The following is a 27,773-nucleotide window of genomic DNA, read 5'->3' on the forward strand; positions in this document are numbered from 1 at the left end:
CATTAAGGATTAATCATTGGAAATCCTACACTAAGGATTAATCATTGGAAATGCTACACTATGTATTAATTATTTGGAAATCCTACACTAAGGGTTAATTATTGGAAATCCTGCACTAAGGATTAATCATTGGAAATCCTGTATCATAGGTTTGTCACTAGAAATACTACAAGGGTTTTTTGCTGATAGAACTGCACTCAGTACTGAGTTTATCTTTTGTAATACTGCATTATAGGAAGGAAAGTTATTTAAAATACTTCATTAAGGGTATAACACATAATGCACAACAGGTTAAACACTGGAAATACTGAACTAATGAGTAATCATTGGAAATAGTACACTTAAGGTCAATCTTTAGAGAAAATTCATTAAAGAGCAATCACTAAACATTTTTGCAATAAACTTAACTCGTCGAAATACCGCAGTGAGCCTTTAATCATTTGAAATGTTTCAACTAGGGTAAATTATTGTTCATAATACATTCTGTGCTGCACTAGGAGCTCATTAGAGTATTAAATGGTTATTATATTGCACTTTAAAGGGTAAATTATTGGTTGCGCTAAGTGTTAATACTGCACTTAGGGTTTATCACAGGAAACACTGCAATTTGGATTAATCAGCTGAAATATATATTGTCTTAATTATCACATGAAGATGACATAAACAGACACAATAAGAAATGAAAGTTCAGTAAAAAAATATTTCATTTCACTCTTAAATGTTTATTCAGCATCATTAACATAAATTATATAGAACAGTCAGCTGATGGCAACAATGACATCATCAACAAATGAATTAGATTATTTCATAAGTGTTTTAATTATGCAATAGTTGCTTATTACTCTCTTGCACAGTGGTCGAATGTTTCACTGTCATTCATTTTCTTGCATTGGAAGTAACAGTTACATATCCTATTAGGTGCTAAAGGAGTATGGATGCAAATAAGAAAAGATTAAATGACACCCAAAAGAGGGTAGAGGCACCATCGACTGTACATGTTTAAAACATTTATATTTTTCTTAATAGCATTACTAACTTAGTTGTGAGTCTACTTTTCAATGAGTGCATGTTGTTTTTTGCAAACAGACACAATGTTTAAATGAATAAGTAAATAGTTAAATAAATACTGTTGAAGACAAAACATGTGAAATAAACAGACAGAAATTTTCAAATTGAGGTATTCTTATTGAACAAACAAAGATTGCCAATTTGTACCAAAAATTTGCCCGTCATAAATGATACCTCACTCAATGGTACCTGAATTCAAAAGAATAAAAACAAGATTTTTTGAAGTTAAAATATTGTTCTAAAAATAGTTTACCTTACAATTTTTTTAAATATATCAATATCTCATTCTTATTTTAGGAACCTTCACATACATTTATGTATACATATATTATATGATATGCACAGATCTAGCAGAGTATGCAAGTTTGGTCAATGAGGAATCATAAGTTACTGTACTTATTCATAATTTGATATTGCTGATCATAATGTTATAGGTACTAGATACATGCTTATGAATATATCATGGTGATACATATATAATTTATAAGTCTGTTGTAGATTCTAGAACATTGTTAAAGTAACCGTCCCATAATTTGACCTTATTTTGATCTTGAACTTAAAACCAAACCTTGTCTCAGAACATAACCCTTTGGTGATTTTTTTGGTATTGCATATAGAGACAGTATAATGGAAAGTTCCCAATTTAAACTTGAAAATTCCCAAAATTATGCCAAAAATAAAATATTATTTGTCTTCCCCACCCAACACCAAGCTACCATTACCAAACAAAAATTTTATTTTTAATAAAAATAAAAGCAGGGTCTGACAATGCAATACATATTTTTATATCAGTTTCAATCTTTAATTTTGAAAAATACTTAAACTGAAACTATGATTCTATATAATTTAGACTAAGCAGATGTTAAGCATTCATAATTTCTGAAATTCCTATAAATCATAAATAAGTTTTCAGTAAAAAAAATATTTTGGATAAAAAATATTTTTTTAAACCTGCAGTACATATTACCTACCCCATGCTAACAGGCATGAGTTCCAACTGGGAACACATAAAACGGGTCACAGGGAGGAAAACAAAGATAATTTTAAGGCCTTCCTTGTGAAGATTCTAAGATTTAATCTTAAATTTAGTTCTTTTAAACATTTTCTAGAAATTGAACTTGATATTTTAATAATAATAATATTCATTCATCCATGTTCTTGATGATCTTTTATTATGCCCCTGTTCATTTTATTTACTAAAGATCTTCATTTGCAGGGCTCACACTGGCTTTGTTAAAATAATAGCCAATATTTTAACCTTGAAAAAGATAATAGCCAAAACTTCAGCAGATATTTTTCTTATCACATGTACGTTAATAATGATAAATAATGAATAATTGTTCTTATAAGAAGTTATGTAAGACCGACAGCAATGTAAAACCTTAACTGTCTACCAATCAAATATATGTACAATGTAACAAAAATAAAAACATTTACACAATATAAATATCTTACATTTATGTTCACTGACCAATCGCTTCCTTAAATGACCTTGAGCAAGAAGATCTGGTCCTTGTGAGGTCATAGTTCCCTCGTCTTGTCTTTGATACGAGTCCGGAGTCCTGGTTGTTTCTGTTTGGATACCTTCATCCATATTTAGCACTTTGGCGATATAATTTTATATAAATATAATCTAAGATAGGTAATTCTACAGCATCCAAATTTATTTTCGTCAATCTTGTAATTTTAAAGAATTACTACATTCCATTCACTCACTGCATACATTGTAACTTTAAAACCACTCTGAAAATGGAAAAAAAGAATTACCACTAAAAATATCTACATTTGATGATACAATACTGAAAAACACTGATAAAATTCTTACTTTTTTTAATCCTTTATATAATTTTATATGTACAACTTTAAGTTTACTTGATAATTTTTTTTTCAAATAATTATTTCAACCAACTTCACATATAATATATAGCGTACACCTTTAATTACAATATTTTTAAACCTTTCATGAACATAATTTCAACACATGATTAATGATAACAATATTGAAAGTTTATCAAATTTAAAGTTTATCATATATATCTTATCACGTGAGTAAATGGTGATAAAACTTTTGTCAAATATGTGTGCATCATTTGTTCACTTACATAACAGAAGTGACTGTTTCATTCTTTACCATGTTTTTATACTCTCAAATTACATAATGTTTAACCTTCACACGGTAAAGTGTGTTACATTCATACTGATGAATCCTATCGATTTCTACAAATGTTATCTCCCTTGATCATCAAGCCATGCACTTTAAATAAGTTGCCGCGCTTTACAACATATGGTATAATTATCAGTCAATAATGTAAATCAATTATCTGCTTAACACACATTAGGATCAATGTTGATCAGCACTTTCCTATGATCATGCAGGACAGTTAAGAGCATTAAGTTCAGAACTACAAAATGTCTTATATCTGGGACAAAAATAACTTTTTCTTTGTACCAGTCTATTTTGAAAGTCACATTTTAATGCATTAGGGAAACCATGGTTCAGATTAAGCTGGAGAAATTTATAAATTATGCAGTCTGTTACTGTTGGTGACAGTCATACTATGTCTTTTAAATCTTCATCTTCTTTTGTCATAAATGTAAAGGAAACTTCGAGTATTTTAATCTTGATTATCTTATTAACTATTAAAACAAGTGTTATTATGATGCATGAAAAGGAAATATTGTTCCCATGAATTTTTTTTGTATATATCACAATTTTTAGTACTTAGTTAAATTACCATTTTTTTTTATGTCAGATTACCTTAATGACAGTTATATCTTGGAATAGTGCTTGGTTGGTATGTCCCAGTATCCTGCCTTAAATTATTTTACAGAGAATGTAAATGCCTTATTTTGGCTTTATTTCAGACATAATGTTGTTTTTATTAATTCTTTCCTTTACAAATGTGATAAAGCATGGTAATTTTAAGACAGAGCATATTATAATAATAATTAAAATTAAAATTAGGTATAAGCTTAATAGCTTTCTGCCCAATCCAAAATGTATTCATGTTAAATGTTATGTTGAATAAAATATATGTTTCAACTTAAATTAAGCATTATCAATAGTTTATATTTACATCTAGTCTATTCTCGCCTTTACCAGGTGTTCCCTCACACCCTCTTTGCCCCCCCCCCCCCTCCAACCATATCTCTCCAAAACTCAAAACAGTTTCCTCCCCTGACAATTCTCCCCAAAATTTGTAATATTCAGAATTTCATGTTATTATATTTTTATTATTTTAATAGTAATTATTGAAAATATTGTTGGTATCGATTTCAAATCAACTTACCCATTTATTAAACAAATGCATATTAAAAATAGGTAGAGAACCTAATGCCGCATCTGATGAAAAACAAAAATGTTAAAAAGCGGCTTATAAAGTTTTGGAAGCCAGAACTAAGCTCTACTGTAACGCTGAATATAAAAGATTGTATTCTTCACAAGAAAATTTAACAAGTTTAATAGCCTATAATAAAGTGTGAACGGTTTATGAACTTGATCTATGACTCCTTGCTAACAGTTTAAACCATTTAATACATGTTTTTTTCCTACTATCAAACCGTTCAAAACATCTCTGTCTTATTTAAGTTATTAGTTGAACCATTGCAATTTTAACACTGTTAAAATGCTCTATCTGGTAGATATGCATTATGTATTCGCACATCTTGTGACGTTTTAATTTAATTAATTCAATTTTCAATTCAACCAACCTAACTTTTATTCTTTCTGTACTTACCACAACTGGAGGTCAAAAGCTAGATCATCTCACAACATACATGTACAAATAATTGAACATTATAACTTGGTTTGACATTTTTAAATTGTGCAGAGCTCTACTGGTCGGAGACCATCAACCGAACACTTTTGGAACATTTTTCCGTACAGATTTCATAATTTTTAACCTAGAGACCAAAAAATTTGACACAGTTCAGCTAGGTTCTTCTCCTAACTAATAAACTAGTTTGTTTATTTCTGATTGTATTTACACTTATATCTGAGGCTCGACAAGGAGGGTATCAAAATTACCTAAATTGTCTACACTACAGTACCATGTGTCCGGACAGATATGTACATGATGTGATTTAATTCAGATAAAAGCCTGGGTGTTTTGATTTTTGATTTGTAACATGATATACAATATGTCAGCAACAAATGCTGAAGTTTTGGATTTTCTATTATTCATTATGCAAATGATTATAGCTGGTATATGAGGTCAGGCATTGCTTTCTTGACCCCCGAATTTCAACGTTAACATTCTTGAAATAGACATTAAAATATTACCTTTACGGAGGTTGAAATAAATTCATTTACTTAATTTTAAAAGAAACATGCACTTATTGTTGATAAAAAAGTGACTGACAACCACTGAACAAAGAAAATACTAAATTAAGCATTTTTGGGGCCGTCCGGGTTTGGTGGTTGTCCGGTTTTGGTGGTCCCCAACCAGTACCCAGAATTTAAAAACAACTTAAACATGTCATTTATAAGTTGTTTAATCATGTTTCAGTTTTGAAATGTATTTAAAAGTCGCATAACATACCTGTCACAGGTGCTGTCAGTGCTTGTGAAAATATCGTGAATCCAGTGCTAAGCCGATAGGCGATACTTATTTTACTGTAATTTTATTCCGGCAATTCTTACTTTTAAATAAAGTTAACACAGCAGTTACTTATAAAGGAAAATAACTTGATCTATGACTCCTCGTCATATTTCCTAAGTGAAGAACCTACTCGTCAACCTGAATTATCGTTCAATCTGGTCTTGTGACATGCAGTCGCGAATATGAATGATAATACAGAAGTAAACAAACACGTTGGGCAGTCGATCACGTCGCGCAATTTTTTTTTTTTTTAATTTTTTTATTTAATCGAATCGATTTTTGTCGGCTGCACAGAACATGTTCGATAGACATTATTGATGAACTTAACCCTTTTTACACCAGCATCATTTAGTGCTTGCTCCTTGAATACAGGCTAGCACACAGATGATACTGGTAAATTTAGGGTCATATATACAGTCATATTCCATGTCCATTTTCCTTTCATAGATGGGGTTCCTTAGGTCTTCCAGTTCAAAACATGATGTGCAAGACCGTCATTACTTCCCAGCATGCACTAGTGCTTGTGTTAGAATATGAAACATGCACATAGCAGATACCAGGCAGCAACAACAACCTTTCAAATAATCCATTCTGAAGTTCACAAATCTTATAGAATCCCACAGGTGCATTTAATGTATCATGACTTTATTGTATTAATCATTTTTCTGTAACAAAATTTAAATTTTAATTATGATTCAACTTTTTTCGAAGATCTAAAAATTTAACCTTTTAGTTATGTTACTTAAAGATGAATTAATACATTTCACAAGAATCATAATTTTTAATACTATCCAACTAATGTCCAGAGCACATGTGATGACCTTTGACATACTGTTGTTGGTTTTTATACAGGTTGTGACATTTTGACACCACAGACTTACCAAAATGCCCCAAGCTGTCACAGGAAATGACAAAGATCTGCAATGAACCATTTATAACAATTAAAACATATTTTCTTTTCAATTATGGTTCAATGTGGCAATAGGCATGATATTTTATCTTTTATTCAATGATAAGAATCAAGTGTGGACAATTGAGATGTCAATCAAGCACATTAATTAAGGGATAAAAACTGTCAGACAGGATGTCTCTTGCATTCTGGGCTGTGAAAAATGTCATTCTTTTATCTGATCAATTTTTTATTAATTTATCAAAAAGAGCTTTAAGATCTAGGTGATTATTTGAAAAGATATTGCATTATTAAAAATTAAAATGAAAATTCTAGGAATTTTAAAAATGTTTATACAGCAACTATTTCATAACTTTTATTGATCTTTGGTAATATTTATTTTTAATAGTACCTACATATTGAAAAACTATTTATTTATTTAAAATATCTCCAAAAAAAAAGAAAATATATTATTAGGTGTTTCTATAGTAATGCTGCAAAAAAAAACAACACCAATATATTTAATCGATAAAATACATTTTGTAAGTTTGGAAATTTAATGCTTATTCTTTGTTTTATTGAAGTCAAACATATAGGCCTAACTGTCTTTTATTGTTTTAACCATATTTTGCAAGTATCAACCTGTTTAAATCATTTTATTTTTCAAAAATTATAGTAACCAGTCTCAACTAGTTATCTTACAGAAAATTTGATAGACTTTCATTAGTATTTTTGTGATCTTTACAAAACAACAACAACAAAAAAATCAAACCAAATTGGTTTTTTATTTTCTTGGAAATGTTCACTTATGATACAATTTTTTTTCGCAGCATTGTTTGCCTTGCAAAGAACTGATCAACAGTTCTAGTAGAAAATAGCCATTAAATGGGGGTAATAATAATACTTTTGGAGCTAGTGTCACATGGTCCTGGGAGTTATTACGAGTATAGAAATTTTGTTCTTACAAAAGGTTAAGTTTCTTCTAAAACCTGCAAGTTTCCCTAAATGTTATAGAGTGTTCATGCCTCGAAATATTGCAATTTTCATTTTACATTAATTGGAATAAAACAATACAAAGAGGTAAATTTATTCTTGAGCCTTAAGTTCAAGAACACCTGTTATCCTAAGAATTTCTTTCTGACGATTTTTACTATTGCTAGCGATATTATTCTAGTGCATGTATGTTTAACAGTGTATTACTGGTATGTGTGTGTTTAAGCCTAAATAAACATTAATTCCAGAAATGCCTTGGAAACTGGCTCTTTCTACACAAACTTCAATCATATTAATTTATATACCATGGCAATGTTCAATTTCTTCAATAATTCGTATACAGGCCTTTAAACCATTGTTTAAAATAATATACAATTACAATATAAATTTTATATATTTCTTTATTAAGTAACATAAAATCAGTCGATAACATGTACATGGCAACCAATCTGTGCTATTACAGATATAGAAAAAATAACATAACTAAGTTACAAATATCATGAACAAATTAAGCTACCATTCTTGTTAATACCTATAATGACAGTAAACATTTAGTACTTGACATTTGTTAACGAAGAACTTCGAAAAAAAAAATACAGAAGCAATTTTGTGAAACACTGAGCATTATCAAGCATAAAAAGCATAAAGCATTGCTGCGATCAACACTAAATTTCTAAACTAAATGCCATCCATTTTACATCTGAACTTTGCTTTTTTAATCAACATCTGCTATAAATATAAAATAATCTAGCACGCCTAAAAGCATTTCTGTTAATATCAGATATTGACAGTCCATTACAGCACTGTAAAGATTTCAATGTCAGATTTGTATGGATGTTCATGCTAGCCTGGCTCTAGGTGGTATAGACAAATGTAGGACAAAACACCACATGTCAAAACCCCACACAAAATCACTTTTACAATATACATTTTGATATTGATAATTTAAATGCATTTTTTTTATTCTACACATATTGTTATAATATGTTACAACAAGAGCTGTCCGTAAGACAGCGCGCTCGACTTTTTTATTGCTTGCCAATAAAAAAAGTTTTTGCAGTAAAAGGCAATACAAGAATCTCTGTATTTTTAAAGTGAACAATGGCCATGAGCATTAAGATATTTAGTGAAGAATTATTTTACTGAATTGTGTGATACCCTTGAACACTGCAGCAAAGTTTGAAATGTTTAAGGGCCATAATTCAAATAAAATCTTTGACAGAATTACCTTCTCCTGGACATGTTTGGGAATCATGATTGTAAACAAGTATTCCAACTTTCAAATTAATATCTCAAACAGTTCAGTCAAAAAGTGGACTGGTACTAAAAACTTAACCAAGATTCTAAGTCGATAAAAGGCCTTAATTTTTAAAACAAATCCTTGACAGAGTTACCTTCTCTTGCGTACAGATGGGGGTAATGATGTGAAATAGCATTAAAAGTTTCAAAGCAATATCTCAAAGGGTTAAGGCAATAAGTGGATTTTACCCATATTCAATGTATTTTCTAAGTCAAAAAGGGGCATAATTCTGTCAAAAACCTTGACAGAGTTATGTCCTCTTGTCTGTTGATGAAGGTCGTGATGGTAAACAAGTATGGTCAGTTTCAAAGCAATACCTCCAATGGTTTTGAAATAAAGTGAGGTGGTACAAAAAACTTAACCAAGCTCAATACACTTTCTAAGTCAAAAAAGGGCCATAATTCTGTCAAAAACCTTGACAGAGTTATGTACTCTTGTCTGTAGATGGAGGTTATGATGGTGAACAAGTATGGTAAGTTTCAAAGCCATACTTGTAATACTTCTGAAATAAAGTGGGGTGGTACGAAAAACTTAACCAAGGTGTGACGCCAACGCCGACGCCAACGCCGACGCCGGGGCGAGTAGGATAGCTCCCCTTTTCATAGAAAAGTCGAGCTAAAAATGCACAACATATAACAAAGAAAGCTAGACACTGTGCAGCTTATTATAACAAATATTCTGTTCTGTTCTAAATTCTGTACAATCATGTACATGTATATACATGTTTATACAGTACACATGTACACGTAAATACATGTAATATCTCAACATAAATTTTGTGTCACTGGACACAAATATGATATAACTCCGTATAATCAATCATATTAAAATGCCCTCTAGCAATAACTTATATATTTTGCATCAATAATTGCAACTATCCCATATATACATAGCTTACCAAAGTAGAAAATATATTTATAATAACAAATCATTTTAGTGCAAAATATAACAACAAACTTTGTTAATAGTATCCACTATTCAATCTTAAACAAATTAAAATACTATAATTCAAACAATATTACATTAAAATCAGAGAGAAGTAACTTTTCCCCAAAAAAGATATTTTCTATGCGCACCTTTTTTTGTATATATATAATGGAAATAAATTTGATCTGAAAATATTGAATATGTAAAAAAATCTTGTTTAGTGATAAAATAGGTATATCCACACTTAGTCTTGAATTTTTTTTATAGCTACATGTATATGTACATGACTGTATCTATTGTTAAATCAACTCTGACTTTACTGAGTGTGTTAAAGAATTTCTTTAAATGAGGAAATGTCCCATTAGTATTTCAGGGATTCCATTATAAAGGTACATAACGGCAGACGCTGCACTGCAATAAAATGGTATATCTTTACACTACTATTTTCAAAGAGACTTTACTGAGTTTTTTTTTACATGACAGGACTAGAAATATTTTTTGTTGAGATTTTTAATTAATTTGATGCAGGTCTATGCCAATAACTTGTGATCTTCAGATGATTCTTCTCTCCTCGTTTTTCCAGAATAACATTTCTTTGTACAATGACCCAAAAGAAAAGCGTTAACTAAGCTATTAACTCAAATCGAGCTATTAAGAACCACACTAAATATTGATTTTCAATTTATTTTCTTAGTTTATTTCTTTATCATCTTTTCTTTCATATTTTTTTCATTTTAATTGCCTTAATTGATATATGTAAGATTTTCACATTTTACACTTTTAGGCTTTTTGACCTCTATGAAGCCCCTTGCCCCTTTAAATTGTCTAGCTTGAAAATATAATGGTTTCAAAGTCCTTCAGTAAAGGCCTCTACCACACTAAAATATAGATATATTTATTTCCTTTTTGTATCAGTCTGTATAAAATTAAACATATTTTACTTAGACCTTTATGACTGGTAATGAACACTATAAATAATATATATACATTAGTGACATGTGTGGTCCTGGAAACAGCTTGAGGCATATAAAATCATCCCTTACCACAAATATTCAATGAACAAGTTTCAGTTACATGATATGTCAATGAAAAACATATCAATACATATCTGAGAAAAAAATTAACTTTTATTGTAATAAGAACAGAATACAGAATAATGATATCCGGTCTTCTGACAATTCATGTTTTTATGTGCAGGTAATAGTTAAACTAAGGCAACTTACTTGAAATTCTCTATACAAGTAAATATCTTCTTGACTCAAAGAGTTAGAGATCATCTCTGCATCATACTAACACAAAACACCACTAAATTTACATAATGGACTTGTCTGGCTTTGAATTTGGAATGATTCATTGCTATATAATGGGGGAATCACTATCAAAAAGCTTAAATTTAGCAGCAGGCAGGAATTATGTGTTCTGAGCGAAGCTCTAAACTAGAAGCATAGATCTTACGCCATCAAAGTAATAATGCTTTTAAGTTTATCAACTATATCTTCTTTAATCTCAATGGGAATGCACCAGTTATTTAAGGACAGTTTATAAACAATTGAGTACCATTCAATAGTCATTCACTATTCATAAGACAATTATAGTGCCCTCCTTACAGTGACCTCACAAGCAGGGGTCATGACTTATTACTTATGATCACATGGCAAAAACACTTGTATCTACTTAGGATCTTTTAACAATTATCAAGTGGTATACAGTTGTATTATCATACGAGTTGTGTCCCGACAAAACCAACATAATGCATTTGCGACCAGTATGAATCCAGACCAACCTGCACATCCGTGCAGTCTGATCAGGATCCATGCTGTTCGCTTACAAACTCTATAACAAGTAGAGAAAGTAATAGCGAACAGCATAGATCCTGATCAGAATGCGCGGATGTGCAGGCTGGTCTGGATCCATGCTGGTCGCAAACCCATTATGTTGGTTTTGTCGTGACGCGGCTCATAGAATCTAATTGAATCATGAGTAAATTAGTCTACATCTTACCAATGTCAAGGTTGCAGAATCAGTATGGTATTTAAATATGCCAAACTCTTAATCATTAAAAATGTGAAACTTATTCATTGAAGATCATTTGTTTACTATTTCCTGCTAATATATCAAAGTTTTCTATTGAGGAACTGAACGGTTTAGATTCCTTTTGCTCATTTTATAACTACATGTAATTGATTGTAATGGTTTGTACGAGCATTGTCTTAATTGTTTCAAGATTTTTTAAGTCTCATAGGCCAGGTAATGTGACAGTTCGTGACAGAAATAATCTCACATGTCTCTCTGCATTTCTACTGAAATTCAGAAATACTAATATATAAAGTATTGTTTTATTCTGCATTATTACTTTTCAACGATTTCAATGTTGTTGTTTAGGAGTTGGTTAAGTAACATTTTCAGTAATCAGTTTTCAATTTCTTTGCCTTCAGTATATTACTAATTATTACTAATAGAGTTATGGCCCTTTAAATGCACTTTTCTTGTAAAATTATTGTTGGCATTAGTTACTGCAGGATTACAGGCTATAAAAGCACCATTTTTCATGAGACCACCATTGCAAAAGTCACACACATTTTCAAATTACCATTTCAATGCATACACTAATCACAGTCATTGAATTTAAAATTTTGAATTGACTGGCCCAAATTCCAGTTCTGAATTTATTTACTATATGTTTAACTAAAATTTCTTAAAATTTACACTGGCCCAAACTTATTTTCACTGGCCATGGGCCACCGGGCCAGTGCTAAATTTGATAACTGAAATCATACTTTCATATAAAACCATACTCAATATTTGTCATGTCCTTTCTCAATCTTAAAATAAAAGAAAGAAATTTATTTACTATGCTACAAATGTTTTGGATTTCAACCTATGTCATGTAAAAGCAAAATGTATAACTAAATTAACAAACCATTAAACTATAACAAATAAATGGATATCTTAAGACTAGCTTATCATAGAACAACAAATGAATTTGTACACATAATATAACATATACACACCATCAATAAATTTAAATTCACAAAAACTTGCACCAAAATTTTTTATCACTTTTTTTTCATACCAAAATCCGTCAAGCCAACAATGCAGTATTCTCTCTAGGCAATATTTGCTGCCTTCTAAATCTCTAAATTTATCACAAAAAGCTGACAAGAGGTACCTCCCATCACATCATTTACAGTAATCTCGCCTTCTAGATGGCAACAATTTTTTTTAAGAATCTTTATTCTGATCAGATTCAGTAGAAAGGACACTTTCTGACTGATCATCAGCTAAATTGTTTTCATCTGAGTTTTTATCACTTGAAGACAATTGCGTATTGCTCATTTCTTTATTTTCCGAAATAATTTCTTTCTCCTTGTTGGCAAGTTGTTGCTGCTGGAGGAGACGTTTCACACCCATCATCCACTGGTTAACCTGTAATATGTCATGACATTGTTATATCAGCTTTAAAGTGAATTGGTCTATAATGCAAGGTCTTTAATACCATAAATAATTACATATGTAGTTTGATAGTATTTTATATCATAGATGAAAGCAAACCACAATCAAATTAAAAATAGACGTTGTTGGTGTTACTTACTCTTTTTACCAACTCTTTTTATAAATTGAACAATACAGGTAAATTCCTATGGATATTTACAGAAATTTTCTTGGGCCACATGAGTTATTTATCGTTCATGTGGAGTAAGATATAAAATTGAAAGGAATTATGGCAAAATGTAAACTTATTTTAACCTTCACCTGTTCACTCACTATATACCCTTGGAAGGGCATAATGTCACTTTAATATAATAAGATTACATAAACCTACCTCTGTTATATGATCAACCATTAGTGCCAGATGAAGATGATTTGCTTTATCTGTCTCACCATTCAACAGTGCTACAGAAAAATAAACAAGACATTAATGTAGGAAAGGAAATATAGTTATTTTTATTTTTTTAAGAATATGTTCAGCTTGAAGAAAGAGAGTTGTTTTTTAATTTCTTGCTTGTTTACTGATCAAGATTGCAAATTTAAACATCATTGTGCCCTTAAAATGAACAAATAAATCCTCTTTTCAGAGATTCCAGATAGCATTATGGCAGCAGGGACAAATTTCTCAGAACATTAAACCTTATTTGACTTCTTATGAATATGTTTCTGTTACAGAACTTAAATGCCTTAATCAGGCAATGTCAATAAGCAAAAATTTACTGCTAATTTTAATAATTACAGAAAAAACACTAAAACCTTTGTAGGTTAATGCTTACTCTTTGACTTGGAGAAATATTCCTTGGCAATTAAAAGTTGTGTCATTCTAAGTTTTACAGAGCCTCACCCATTAAAAGTTGTGTCATTCTAAGTTTTACAGAGCCTCACCCATTAAAAGTTGTGTCATTCTAAGTTTTACAGAGCCTCACCCATTAAAAGTTGTGTCATTCTAAGTTTTACAGAGCCTCACCCATTAAAAGTTGTGTCATTCTAAGTTTTACAAAACCCCACCCATTGAAAGTTGTGTCATTCTAAGTTTTACAGAACCCCACCCATTGAAAGTTGGGTAGTTCTAAGTTTTACAGAACCCCACCTTTTGAATATTGGTAAATTCTTACTTTTACAAAGCCTGTCTTTTGAAAGTTAGGTAATTCTAACTTTTAAAGTACCTCACCTTTTGAAAGTTGGGTAATTCTAACTTTTACAGAGCTCCACCTATTGAAAGTTGAGTATTGAAAGTTGGGTAATTATAAGTTTTACAGAGCCTCACCTATTGAAAGTTGGGTAATTCTAAGTTTTACATAACCTCACCTATTGGAAGTTGGATAATCTAAGTTTTACATAACCTCACCTATTGGAAGTTGGGTAAACTAATTCTAAGTTTTACAGAATTTCACCCATTGAAAGTTGGGTAATGCTAACTTTTAAAGAACCTCACCTATTGAAAGTTGGGTAATTCTAAGTTTTACAGAACCTCACATATTGGAAGTTGATTAATTCTAAGTTTTACAGAATTTCACCTATTGGGTAATTCTAAATTTTAAAAAACCTCACCTATTGAAAGTTGGGTCAATCTAACTTTAACAGTATCACTAAGACAGCCTTTCCTCCATTTCTCCTCCAAAACTTCTAGTTTCTTCTTTATTTCATCACAGACTTTAATCTGTAACAGAAAGCATGTTTTCATTATAATCAAGAGTTAAAAGAATATTCGGACTTTGTAAGTTTTTTTTGCTAAATAACACATAATGCCATATACTGAACATTTTCCTCTTTGTTTCTTTCTTTTGGCACCTTTCAACTCATTTTTGGTCATATCTCACCAGTCAGTCCAGTAAACCTGCTTTCATGGTAACTTACCAGTCACCGTAATTGACCCATTACTAATCCAACATGATATCTAAATCAGCAGTGAGAGACAAATTACCATTAGACTCAATGTCCAACATCAACTGTCACAGAGAAAGTTTGCCTCACCACAGGATCAAACCTTTCCTGCTAATAAACCTAAATAATCAGTTTATCTACAACCGCCTATACTCAGTGATTTAAACAAAAAATGCCTTTTTCAAAGTTCATCAAGGGAAATAATTCAGTGAAAAAGTGATTGTCAGCGATACGAGATACAGGTTCAGGACAATTACAGTAAATACAAACACTGTATGATCCCAAACACATGTTTCATATGAATAATATCCAGTTGGGCTAAATCTTTTTCGCATAACATTAACCTTGACACTGAATTTCGGTTAATCCAAATAATATTTGGCAAATATTATTGAACAAGAGGGCAATGATGGCCCTGAGGTCGCTCACCTGTATATAGGCCCCCCCCACCCCTGGGCCAATTTTTACCCAAGGGCTTTTCTTTGTTTATTTGAACAGACTTGGTAGACACCCATAAGAAGATGTTTCATGCTAAACTCTAATTTCTAGCTCATTGGGTTTTTTAAAAGAAGATTTTGAAAGTTTTTACTATACACATATAGTTAAAAACAATGACACCCCTGTGGCAGGGCCAGTTTTGACCCCCGGGCTTTTATTTGAACAAACTTTGTAGATATTTACTTAAAGAGGTTTCATGCTTAATATCTAAACTCTAGCTATTTGGGTTTTTTCAAAGAAGATTTTTTAAGTTTTTGCTATACACATATAAGGAAAATCAATGACCCATCCCCCCACCCGGGCGGGGCCAGTTTTGACCCCAGGGCTTTTATTTGAACATACTTGGTAGACACCAATTAGAACATGTCTCATGCTAAATATCTTAGCTCTAGCTCTTTGAGTTCTTTAAAAGAAGATTTTTTAAGTTTTTACTATATGCATATAGGGAAAATCAATGACCCCCTGGGACGGGGCCAATTTTGACCCCAGGGCTTTTATTTGAACAAACTTGGTAGACACTTATTAGAAGATGTTTCATGCTAAATATCTTAGCTCTAGCTCTTTGGGTTCTTTAAAAGAAGATTTTTTAAGTTTTTACTATATGCATATAGGGAAAATCTATGACCCCCTGGGGCGGGGTCAATTTTGACCCCAGGGCTTTTATTTGGACAAACTTGGTAGACATTCTCTAGAAGATGTTTCATGCCAAATATCTAAGCTCTAGCTCTTATGGTTCTTTAAAAGAAGATTTTTTAAGTTTTTACTATATGCATATAGGGAAAATCAATGACCCCCCGGGGTGGGGCCAATTTTGACCACAGGGCTTTAATTTGAACAAACTTGGTAGACACTCACTAGAAGATGTTTCATGCTTAATATCTTAGCTCTAGCTCTTTGGGTTCTTTAAAAGAAGATTTTTTAAGTTTTTACTATATGCATATAAGGAAAATCAATGACCCCCTTGGGTGGGGCCAATTTTGACCCCAGGGCTTTTATTTGAACAAACTTGGTAGACACTTATTAGAAGATGTTTCATGCTAAATATCTTAGCTCTAGCTCTTTGGGTTCTTTAAAAGAAGATTTTTTAAGTTTTTACTATATGCATATAGGGAAAATCTATGACCCCCTGGGGCGGGGTCAATTTTGACCCAAGGGCTTTTATTTGAACAAACTTGGTAGACATTCACTAGAAGATGTTTCATGCCAAATATCTAAGCTCTAGCTCTTTGGGTTCTTTAAAAGAAGATTTTTTAAGTTTTTACTATATGCATATAGGGAAAATCAATGACCCCCCGGGGTGGGGCCAATTTTCACCACAGGGCTTTAATTTGAACAAACTTGGTAGACACTCACTAGAAGATGTTTATGCTTAATATCTTAGCTCTAGCTCTTTGGGTTCTTTAAAAGAAGATTTTTTAAGTTTTTACTATATGCATATAGGGAATATCAATGACCCCCTGGGGCGGGGCCAATTTTGACCCCAGGGCTTTTATTTTAACAAACTTGGTAGACGCTTACTAGAAGATGTTTCATGCCAAATATCTAAGCTCTAGCTCTTGGGGTTGTTTAAAAGAAGATATTTAAAGATTTTTCTTTCGGTTGCCATGGCAACCAGAGTTTTGCATGGAATTAAATTCTTTGAACAATTTTTAAAGGTGACCACCAAAGGAACATTCCTGTGAAGTTTGGATGAAATTGGCTCAGTGGTTTATGAGGAGATGTCATTTAAAGCAAAAGTTTACGGACGGACGACGGACGGACGCCGGACGAAAAGCGATCACAAAAGCTCACCCTGTCTAAAAAGAGCTAAAAAGTCAAGTTAATAACATTTTTTTTTTTGGTTGGGTTTAACGTCACACCAACACAGTATAGGTCATCTGGCGATTTTCCAGCTTTACTGGTGGATAAAGACCTTCTCAGATGCCCTTCCATGCATTATTTCAGGCACTAACGGGCACCAGAGTAGAACCATCGATGTTCTGTAAGCTAGCTGGATAGCATCCTAAATGAAAGAATCCAAAGTCCCTGTTGGGATCCAAACCCACAGCAGTGATGGGCAAGTGATTCGAAGTCAACAACCTTAACCACTCACGGACTCCCCTTAATAACAAAATTACAGATAAAACACAAATAATCTTTTAAAATTATAAACGCATTTCTATATAGTTAAATTTTGCCAGTAATACACAATATACTAATATGAATGAAAGAAACATACATTTGTAAGTATTTTCAATACCATTTTTTATATCATATACATGTGTGCTTGGTTTTGGAAACTTACAAATAGTTTTTTAATAATGACAGTTTACAAGCAAGATGTATGTTTTGCTGGGTTTCAAGTCACATAAACATTGCAATAGTCACATGTTGACATCAAAATTATAGTGGAGTAAGACCTTGTCATTTCGGGCACAAGCTGGCGCCCTGAGTAGTTCCAACAATATTTCATAAGCAAGTTGAATGTACAAATGTAAAACTATATATATTAATATATATGGACTAATAATATATGATTATAATATAGTGCTGTTTCACTGAAATATTCAACACTTGAAATGTTATTCCATACAAGTACTGTGCTCAAAAGATAGAATCTATACCACTTCTTTTTTTTCTTTTTTGGTATGACCCTGCCTAGAAATAATAATTCTTACCGTTAAAATATTCCTGTACAGGTCAAGAACACTGTCAAAATTATTTAGATTCAGCTGCAACAGTTCAGAATCATCATTAAATGAAAGCCGCGACATAAGTTCTTCCAGTCTTTCATTCTCTAACTGAATAGCTTCTGGTACCTGCTCTTCTGTTTTTGGAGGTGAGGAAGGTATCAGCAAGGGAACGAGGATTGGAACCGTCTGAGGTGTAGATGTATCAGCAGTTGGTGGTAGCAGCTGTATTGGACTCTGAGGTGCTGCCTGGTTACCAAGGGGCGTGTCTCTGAGTCCAATAGGTATTGGTGGCTGTGTTGGAAGAAGAGGCGGTCCTTGAAGATCGGCTGGTAAGACTGCATTCAAAATGGGAGGACCTTGGCTCGGATTCAAAACTGAAACATTTAAAAGAATGCCTAATTTATAACAAACATTTACAGTGTAGTAAACAAAGATGATATAAAATATTTGAAGTGCACAACATTAACTATAACTACTCTTAAAATATTTTTTAATAAATTACTTATTGTCAAGCCAAAAAAATCCAAAAGGTAAAAAGTATATATGTTGAACTAACAAAATATATTTATAACAAATAACATTTAACAGCTAAAAGCATAATAAAGACAGGCAACTATCACTAGTTAGTGCATGTACATACATATAAGCAATTCTTTCCCTATAATTATATGTAGTACTTCTTTACAACTTAAATTATTAATTATTCCATATACTATAGTTAATTCAAGTATAGTTTTATTTTTAGTCAAAACTAAAATCATACCATCTTATATCCTACATCGTTTTTTTATAAAAAAAATTTATACCTGCATGACCTGGAGTTGGGCTATCAGTGTTCCCCGACACAGGAAAGGCTACCCTCTTGTTTAATGTTCTCTTTGGGGGTGCTGCTCCCTCCTGTTCAGTATTATAGTTAAACATGGGTGGGTCATTCCAGCCTCTCTCAGGATTACCTGTTAATACAAATGAAATGCAGAATAGATTTTTAAGATCACTCATTAAATGAAATAACCTAATCATCACCAATTATTTTGAGTAACCATTCCATAATAAAGATTACAGTTCTTTACCCTCAGCCTGCTGATTTATGCAATGGTTTGCCCAAACAGCCCATTCAAAATAGCCCTAATTCAAAGTTTAATAGATTTCGGTTTTGTTTGTTTGTTTCATTTTACGCCTTTTCCCAACAGTATTTCAGTCATAGAGGCGGGTAGTTTCCTAACCATCGTTTCTGGAGAGTTACACCAATACTAGACTACCTTCCTCTGTGCTAAACTACCAAAGCATCTCCCGAGGATCGAACCCATGCCAGAGAGGTAACAGGATTAGAAGTCATCAACTCTAACCCCTCGACCACGGACGTGGTACATGGATTTCGGTATCTAACAGTATAGAGCCTGGTCAGACTACAAGAATGTGCAGAGTGGCCTGGCTCTATACTGACTGCAAAGGGGTTATCACTTTTGGTTTCAGCAAGTTTAAGATTAATGTGATTTCATCTTTCTGTTTACAAATACAGGTGTATTAAATGATCATGTACCAAATGCCACTACTTGGAACTTAGGATAATATAATGGATATAAATTTCATTTGTAAAATAAAAAGTGAAGTAAAAAAAAATCCCTGTGATGGTGAAAATATTCAATTAGAATAAAAACAGCACCAAAGTGCAGACTTGCCTTGCTCTATACTAGTGGCAATGGCTATTCCCTTGGTTTCAGCAGGGCAAGGGTAAGAGTGAGACTCAACGCTATTACATTGAAGTTACTTGTTGTCATTAATGCAATCATTAGTAATTCAAAGCTAACTAATCTGGAACTTGTTTAATAAATTTGTTATTAAATCTACATAAATATTATATTTTATTAATCACATATCCAAAATTAGAATGATTCACAGTTAAAAAAAGTCTTTTTTCATTGAAGGCCTGTAGTGAAACGCTAACATAAGCGCGCTTCAATGTTATGTATATAAATAACGCATATGATGTCACATCAAAGTGTTATTACACTAGTGTAATATCGTTTTAATTAAATGGCTTTATTACAATGTACACTTCTACGGCATGGTTTATATACCGTAGTAATATACTACAATTAACATTATTAGCTATAAGTAATCAAGCCTTCTGGATAATATTCTCCTGGTTTTGAGTCTGGGTATATTAAACCCAGGATATTGCCATAAATGGGGTTATTATCAAGTATGGATCACGATATGTCATCAGTCATGCCCTGAAAGATTTGATGTGCATAAAAACCAAGGACAGTCTCCTAACAAATTAATCTGGAATTGTCCAGTTTGTGCATTGTGTAGGTTTTATAAACAGATAAACTGTATTGAGATGTGCAAATTAGAAGATAAGAATTGCTTCCTTAAAAAGTATTCGATTAATTTGACAATGGCGAGATTTTATAAATAAAACATTTCAAATTGACAGATGTCATGAATGTTGATATTTTGAGTAATTTGACAGTCGAGTTATCTCCCTTCTGCAAATGTTTTGTATCAAGTCATCTGGTGTTTGAGATGGAAATGGTTGTCTTGATAAACAGAAACGCTAAATATTTATTTGAAGCATATCATATGCTTTCTGATAAAATGATATCTGAAAAATATTTCTTTCCTTAATTTACCTGGCCTAGTTTTGGAAGCTGCCATTATAAACAAAAACACGTGTCAAGTATTTAACCAATCAAATCAAGTTATGAGCACGTTTGATTTATAGCCATGAAAATATAGTAATCAAATGTAATCGAGTATTATTTCAATTCAATATATTTTATCGCATAAAGATTGCACATAACAAACATGTATCAATATGGTAACATTTAATTTTATAACATTTTATATTTGTTATTAAACATTTACATTTTCTGATGTTTGTAAGTTACTACAGCCACAGTGTCAAAACTTAGCATCACTTTGTTTCCAGATTTTTATACTTCACAACAGCAGGTGTCAAGTGCTGTGTGGCAGCTGTAAAAAGTTGCCACGTACTCTTCACTTCAGTGTTGTTATATTTTTCTGGTCCTTCGAGATCATTGATGCCAGCACTATTGAGTGTTGAGAATTAAGAACCGCTCAAGCCGGTGTTAGGGGGTGTGAGGGATGTTGCACATATTCATTATCCCCAATGTACAGACTCAATCAAACCGAGACTGCAATTCTCTTGTAATTTTGTTGTGATTAATGCTTCCAAGGGATCACTTTGTTTCCAGATTTTCATGGCTGCAGCCCCTAGTTCAGTCCCAAACCAAAATAAGTTTGTTTTTGTGTTTTGTTTTTTTTTTTTTTTTTTTTTTTTTTTTTTTTTTTTTTTTTGGGGGGGGGGGGGCTTATCTTGAATATTTTTGTGTAATTTACTGCCTGTAGTGTTCTCCCTCCCTAATCAAAACATTTTATTGCAGTTATCCAGTTGTTGATATCCTGCTTAGATACTTACAAGAATGACTTGAACATTGAAATGGCGTATTGATTAGTTTATTACTTTCCAATCTTCTAGAATAAAAAGAACAGTCACAAAAAAGTAAATGTTTGAAATTTTCATAATTTTCCGATAGTATTATCTATTCAGGACAAGAATACATGCATCCCTTGCTTTACTTAGAAATACTCAAACATATCAGAGTATGTAAATATGTATATTATAAATTTCTGAATAAACATATGTATGTACCGGGAAAATGGATAAATCCTCTAATATATATAAACATTTAAACATTACAATTTTACAAAATGAAAATAATACATATTGGACTTGTTTCTTGAAAAATTGTAAAATAGAATATAAAAAAAAAATGTTGTTTTTTTTTCTTATGTTTATCATGTCTTGCTTTTCACTAACCACTTAGGCTATCACAAAGTTTTCATATATATGTAATTTTAATATGTAAGTTAAGATGATTTAAAAAAAGAACATTCTTGCAACTTTTAGGCTTTCAGTTTGATCGGCTATCAGTTTAGTGCAGGGATTCAATGATGAATGGACCTGTCACATAGTGTCATAACGTAATGTGTACGTTGATTGGACATATTCATTTGAGTAATGGTTGAGATCAATCAAGATAATCCAATCAGTGACCAATCAAGTTATAACAACAATATTTGTCATGTAAATACAATTCAATACATTATCTTTATTTCTCTCAAGACATGCACAATTTATATAAAAAAGATATGTGTAATTCGAATATGTAGGTTAAGATAATTTTAAAAAAGAACATTCTTGCAACTTTTAGGCTTTCGGTTTGATCAGCTATCAGTTTAGTGCAGGGATTCAATGATGCATGGACCTGTCACATAGTGTCATAACGTAATGTGTACGTTGATTGGACATATGCATTTTTACTCAAATGGTTGAGATCAATCAAGATAATCCAATCAGTGACCAATCAAGTTATAACAACAATATTTGTCATGTAAATACAATTCAATACATTATCTTTATTTCTCTCAAGACATGCACAATTTATATAAAAAAGATATGTGTATCAGGATATTTCTCACCAATTATAACAACGTGAGAATAACCAAAATTGTTTTACCCAATATGTTCAGATATTAAATAAACAAATTATTTCTTTGACAAATTCAAAAAAATTCCTATATTCCACTTTTTTTAAAACATTTGTTTTCCATTAATTTTTTATAACTAATGATATTCAGTCTGTTGCAATATTTTGCTTTTAACAAGCTGTTACGAGTGCCTAACAAAAAAGAACATTAGAACAGATATTCATCGCCAATACCATTTTTGCATTTCGTACAAATTCTAAGATTTAATGGGATTCTATGCCAACATCCAGTTTCTACATGTCATGTCAAACCTTGAGGTCAAAGAAACCTTTTATCCCACCACAGAAACATATTTAGGTGGTATTCTGGAACATCAAATAGATGAAAAGACAAGAGCCAAAACACACAGTAAGTGTTCCGGAAAATTTCCGAGAAAATGTCTTAAATTGTTCTAAGTGTAAGTGGATGTTCACTGTTTCTTTAGACAATTAACTAAATTACAGTGGTAAAAACTTGATTTGGTGGGAACTATACATGTAGAAGTTTATGACAGAGAGCATGTTTTAAACAAATATTTGATATTATATTATAATTATGATATAAAGGAGAGAAATTGGGACCTTATTGAAATGTTCCTTATAACGAAGTGTACGCTAAATCAGAGATAAATGAAGACCATTGAAACATTATTTGCATACTAAATGAATTATTATAGTGAATGACTTTAAATATTTCTGGTTCTATTTATTTTATTATCTTCAATTTCGTCAAAACACTGCTGGTGACCTAGACATTGCGCGTCACTAGTAAGAAGAATAAAAAATGAAAAATGGCCCATGGGAAAAGTGAGTATTTATAATAGTTGGTAGTTGTTTGAATTTGTTTGAAAGATGTGGAATGGGAATTTAGAGTTGCTCTAGTTGCTGGTTTTAGGTAACCTGGGAGGAAATGGCAACCTTATTTTGCTTGATAGCTTTAGTACCGGTATATCTCTATACATGTATCTGTCATATCATTGACTTTTATATTAGCCTATGATTTCATAGAAGGAGAAGACTTTGATGTGAAGACTGATTTGAAGTTGTTGGTTAGAATTTTTGCTATGTCTTGCCCTCTGTGTGTGATTTGTATCGGTGCTTTAGTGTTTATAAGACAGTAGTGTCTTCTTGTATGTTTTATTTCTTGTTATTTGACAGGTTTATGTTGAGATTGTTCTGTTGTGGAGATATTTTTGAGTTAATTTTAGTAGGTAAGTCCTGTTTTCCTCTTACATACATTTTTTTTAAACCCAAGATTCTTTAGATAGTGTTTTTTTGCCTTTATATAATTACTTATATACTGTCTCCCGTCTCTACACATACAGCAAATGAAATAAAAGAATAAGTGCTTCAAAGATTATTATGTCATATTAAGAACATTAAATTTATCTTTTATTCAACTATTTTATATATTTAATTTTTTTTATCCAACATTAATAAAAATGAAACAAATTTCATCGTTATTATTAGAATTGCATGTTTAATGTATGTTTAATAATAAATAATATTGAGAATTCGATCTGTGTTAGCTAATTATTGCAACCAAACGAATTTCTGGAAAAATAACATTACTACAGTATCAAAAAATATTTATGATGAAATCAAATTAGTTATCTACACCAAAACCGGGAGAGACCGGCAGTGAGCTTGTGGTACTATTTGCCGGTCAAAATAAACCGGGAGAGACCGGGAAATACCGAGAGGAGACCGGCGAATAATCCATCCCGAATATTGTTCTGACAGTTTACGTTTTCAATCAAGAAAGAAATTGACAGGAAGTTTTCGTGGATAAATTGTGTATTCTTGAGTGGAAATGTTCTACATTTATTTAAATTCATATCAAAGTGGAGTATCTAAAGTTATTTGTGAATAATGAAAGAAAATTATGTATTTAACCAAATTTATGGATGGGTTTCTTTCTAATCGTTTCCTGTGAATTATGTTCGGGTTAAAATGTCAAAAATGTATAGGAATTTTTACCAGGTGATTCTCCTAGTGTTCTTTGCATGTTCCACTTTTACTGAAAAGAGTATCATTACTGCACAAGCAGTCTCTTCATCAACAGTTGAATCTTCCTCGCAAGAACTTGAAAGAATTCCTTTGCCTGATGAAAGTAAGTATTTCTGTATGATTTGATATATTAAAATTAGAGGGGGTGGGGGCTGTAATCAACTAATATTATAGTGAGGTAGTACTAAACAATGAGTGCAAAATGTTTTGGGCACAGAAAGCCCTGACAGGGTTTAAATCGTAACTGCCCCAATTCTTTGATTTATTTGCAGATTTAAAGAATAGCATACCCAAAATTTCAGCATATTCCGAGGTGTAAATGAGAAAAAAAATGACATACCCAAGACATCATCTGGATTAAATAAATTTTATGTCATATTTTTATGTCTGGACACAGTACTGTAGTTAGGAAAATTTTGATACCCCCTCCAGGTGCTTAAAGTGTCAACATAAACAAAAATAAATAAACTAGCTTTTCAGTTGGGGAGAAGAACCTACATGCACTTTGAGGTACTTTGTCAAATATTCAAGAATTTAGCTTTAAAATGGAAAAATTTGTATGGAAAAAATGTGCATAATGTGTCTGGTTGATGGTCCCCTACCAGTATAAAGGTTATCTGTATGGTATATTATAAATGTAAAAACAATACTTTGGTTTACAGTGAAAACACTTGTCCATTTAAAGACCATTTACTCATTAAAATTGTCCATAACTAACATTAATTTTTTGTATTACAGTCTGTTTTGCACTTAAGTGCAGTATCAATTGCAGTTGTTGGCTAGACATTAGAATCTATCAACAGCTATTTTTAACATTATGATTTTTCCCAATATCATTTCTGCAAGGTTCTCGGGGACGCTTATTTTGGCGTCCCGGTACGCATGTTTATTACAGCTGGACGCAAATATTTCAGAGCAAGGATTCCACGTACGCTTAATTTTGCCTGGGGACGCATAAACATTACCGATTGTTTACAACCACAAATACACAAATGCGTCAGCGCGTGTCAGTCTATGGTAGGCGGTCCTATGCACATCGACCCGTGAAGCGATTAGCCAATCAGCGCTTACGCTTCCGATCATTATCACGCAATAGTGATTAGACTAATGTATACACGCGCTGTATATGTAATTACCAGATATAACACGAGGTGATAATTTTATATCTTTGATCAACAGTTGATTGGAAATTAGCAAATTTTACCGACAAAAGGATAAATTATCGATTACACCGCAAGTTTAAAGACTGTTTTCTCAAATTACAAACGAGTGTAATTTTGAATGATTGTCCAATAGTTTCGGCATTTTCTAGGCACAATTTTGCTTTAGTTTCATTCTTGCAAAATCTTTCTATAAGAGTATTAAGAATTTAAGATATTTTGCCGAAATGCCAGGACAACAAACCAAAATACACATACACTTTTCTTTGATATTTAGATTCTATCCGAAAATTGATCCCGAACATCGGCGATTTCACGTTCGCCAGAAACCCTAAAATTTTGCAAAAATTCTCGGTTTCCAAGCCAAACATACGAATGAATTGTTCTTTTATTATTTAATCAACTTTAAATCTTTAAATATCGATCTTCAATTTGCCCCCTTTTGAAGATATTTGCTAAAATAATTGTCGACGGATGAAACTCTTACACACTGTGTGAAGCTGTACACGATTTTCCTATTCATTCCGCTAAACGCTTTACGTTTTTTTTTACAAATCTTTAGAGTGGACTTATTTAACCAGAATAAAATTAAATTTGGTATAAAAGTGAAAAAACAAAAACAACGATTTCCATGTGTTGATGCATTATAATGAAATAATTTCATAATGAATATTAACAACAAAACAATAATTATACTATGTAGTTCAGAGTTTCTTTTGAATAACTATAAACTTTGGAAGTCTCTTGAAGATTCAAAATATCAGCAATACTATTGTGAGCATTGAATGACTAATCTGTAAACATATTAATTGCGACACGCTTTTGGACTCCAACTTTTTCAGGGTTGGGAGTCCATGGACTCCATGTTTTAAAGTCCTAGTGAGAACCCTGAAATTTCTTCTAATTTATGTTTTTCTAGGGGTTAGTGTTATTGGTAAGGGTAAGGGTTAGAGAGTTATGGAATATGGTTAGGATGTTAAAACATGGATTTTGCTGCAGACAGATTTTAAAAGTGTTCCCAGTTGTCAAATTAGAAAATATTTCTAATTTTCCACATCAACATCTTAATCATATGGAAAAAACAAACAGGTTTACACGGTTTACATGTACAAATCTGATGTGTAGTAATTTTGATAATTGTCATTTTGCTACGTGTTTTTGAGAAATTTTATGTCATTAAGACTTTGCAGTATTATGTTAACTGCACAAATTTGTTTGATGCATGCTTCAAAGTTTCTATAATTGATGACTCAACATATTTGAATGGGACCAAAACATTTCATGGCATTGTGTCTCAGTGTACTCTGAGAAATTTAAGAAAATGGCAAACTCTGAAATAACAAAGACAAATATTTGATATGCAAACATTTGTTTCTAGATGATGATTTTGCTTAATATAATGAAAACTTAATTTAATTAGTAGCCATGTTTTATCAGTGATGATCATGTACTTCATTTTGTATTGTACTAAAGAGATGTTTAATTTACAACACTTTTCACTTTATAAATTAACAAGCTAATCAGCCTAATAATATCTATATAAACAATATTTTAAACATGTTATGTTTACTTCTTATGAGGAAGACATTGGGCAAAAATAACAATAATAAAAATAAGAAGCAACGCCTTCTAATGAGGCCTAGAACATATATATATAGTATATACATATTATGTGATAATGTAATTAAGAGAAAGATTTTTAAAAGCATTGTTGAATTTGTCATTT

General features: G+C 31.7%; 3 protein-coding genes across 3 annotated transcripts in view; 1 reads left to right on the forward strand and 2 right to left on the reverse strand.

Moving 5' to 3' along the window:
* Positions 1 to 5,854, reverse strand: part of LOC132754458 (uncharacterized) — a 30,215-nt gene extending 24,361 nt beyond the window's left edge. Inside the window, exons 1-2 of the mRNA XM_060745086.1 lie at positions 5,610 to 5,854; positions 2,524 to 2,811 (exon numbers count right to left, since the gene is read on the reverse strand). Of these exons, the coding sequence (XP_060601069.1) occupies positions 2,524 to 2,662 (139 nt within the window). The 5' untranslated portion in view covers positions 2,663 to 2,811; positions 5,610 to 5,854. The remainder of the gene's footprint in view (positions 1 to 2,523; positions 2,812 to 5,609) is intronic.
* Positions 5,855 to 12,640: 6,786 nt separating this feature from the next.
* Positions 12,641 to 21,030, reverse strand: LOC132754459 (steroid receptor RNA activator 1-like). The gene is made up of 6 exons (XM_060745087.1): positions 20,958 to 21,030; positions 19,128 to 19,274; positions 18,307 to 18,695; positions 14,819 to 14,927; positions 13,602 to 13,672; positions 12,641 to 13,204 (listed from the first exon to the last, which is right to left on the reverse strand). Exons 1-6 carry the CDS (start codon positions 20,980 to 20,982, stop codon positions 13,001 to 13,003), a joined length of 945 nt encoding a protein of 314 aa, XP_060601070.1. The 5' UTR covers positions 20,983 to 21,030; the 3' UTR covers positions 12,641 to 13,000.
* Positions 21,031 to 24,619: 3,589 nt separating this feature from the next.
* Positions 24,620 to 27,773, forward strand: part of LOC132754460 (stromal interaction molecule 1-like) — a gene marked incomplete at its 3' end in the record, with an annotated part of 36,600 nt that continues 33,446 nt past the window's right edge. The window contains exon 1 of the mRNA XM_060745088.1: positions 24,620 to 24,990. Coding sequence (XP_060601071.1) covers positions 24,831 to 24,990 — 160 coding nt within the window. The remainder of the gene's footprint in view (positions 24,991 to 27,773) is intronic.

Source organism: Ruditapes philippinarum, unplaced genomic scaffold (assembly GCF_026571515.1).
Source record: "Ruditapes philippinarum isolate M1 unplaced genomic scaffold, ASM2657151v2 ctg2381_1_1_1_1, whole genome shotgun sequence".
Classification (NCBI taxonomy): Eukaryota; Metazoa; Mollusca; class Bivalvia; order Venerida; family Veneridae; genus Ruditapes; species Ruditapes philippinarum.

Coding starts and splice junctions, on each gene's coding strand:
- LOC132754459 (XM_060745087.1), bottom strand. CDS start 20,982: ATGGCAGCTTCCAAAACTAGGCCAG. Junction 18,696..19,127: donor CCCAACTCCAGGTCATGCAG/GTATAAATTTTT, acceptor TAAATGTTTCAG/TTTTGAATCCGAGCCAAGGT. Junction 13,673..14,818: donor ATTGACCCAACTTTCAATAG/GTGAGGTTTTTT, acceptor ATTTTTCTGTAG/CACTGTTGAATGGTGAGACA.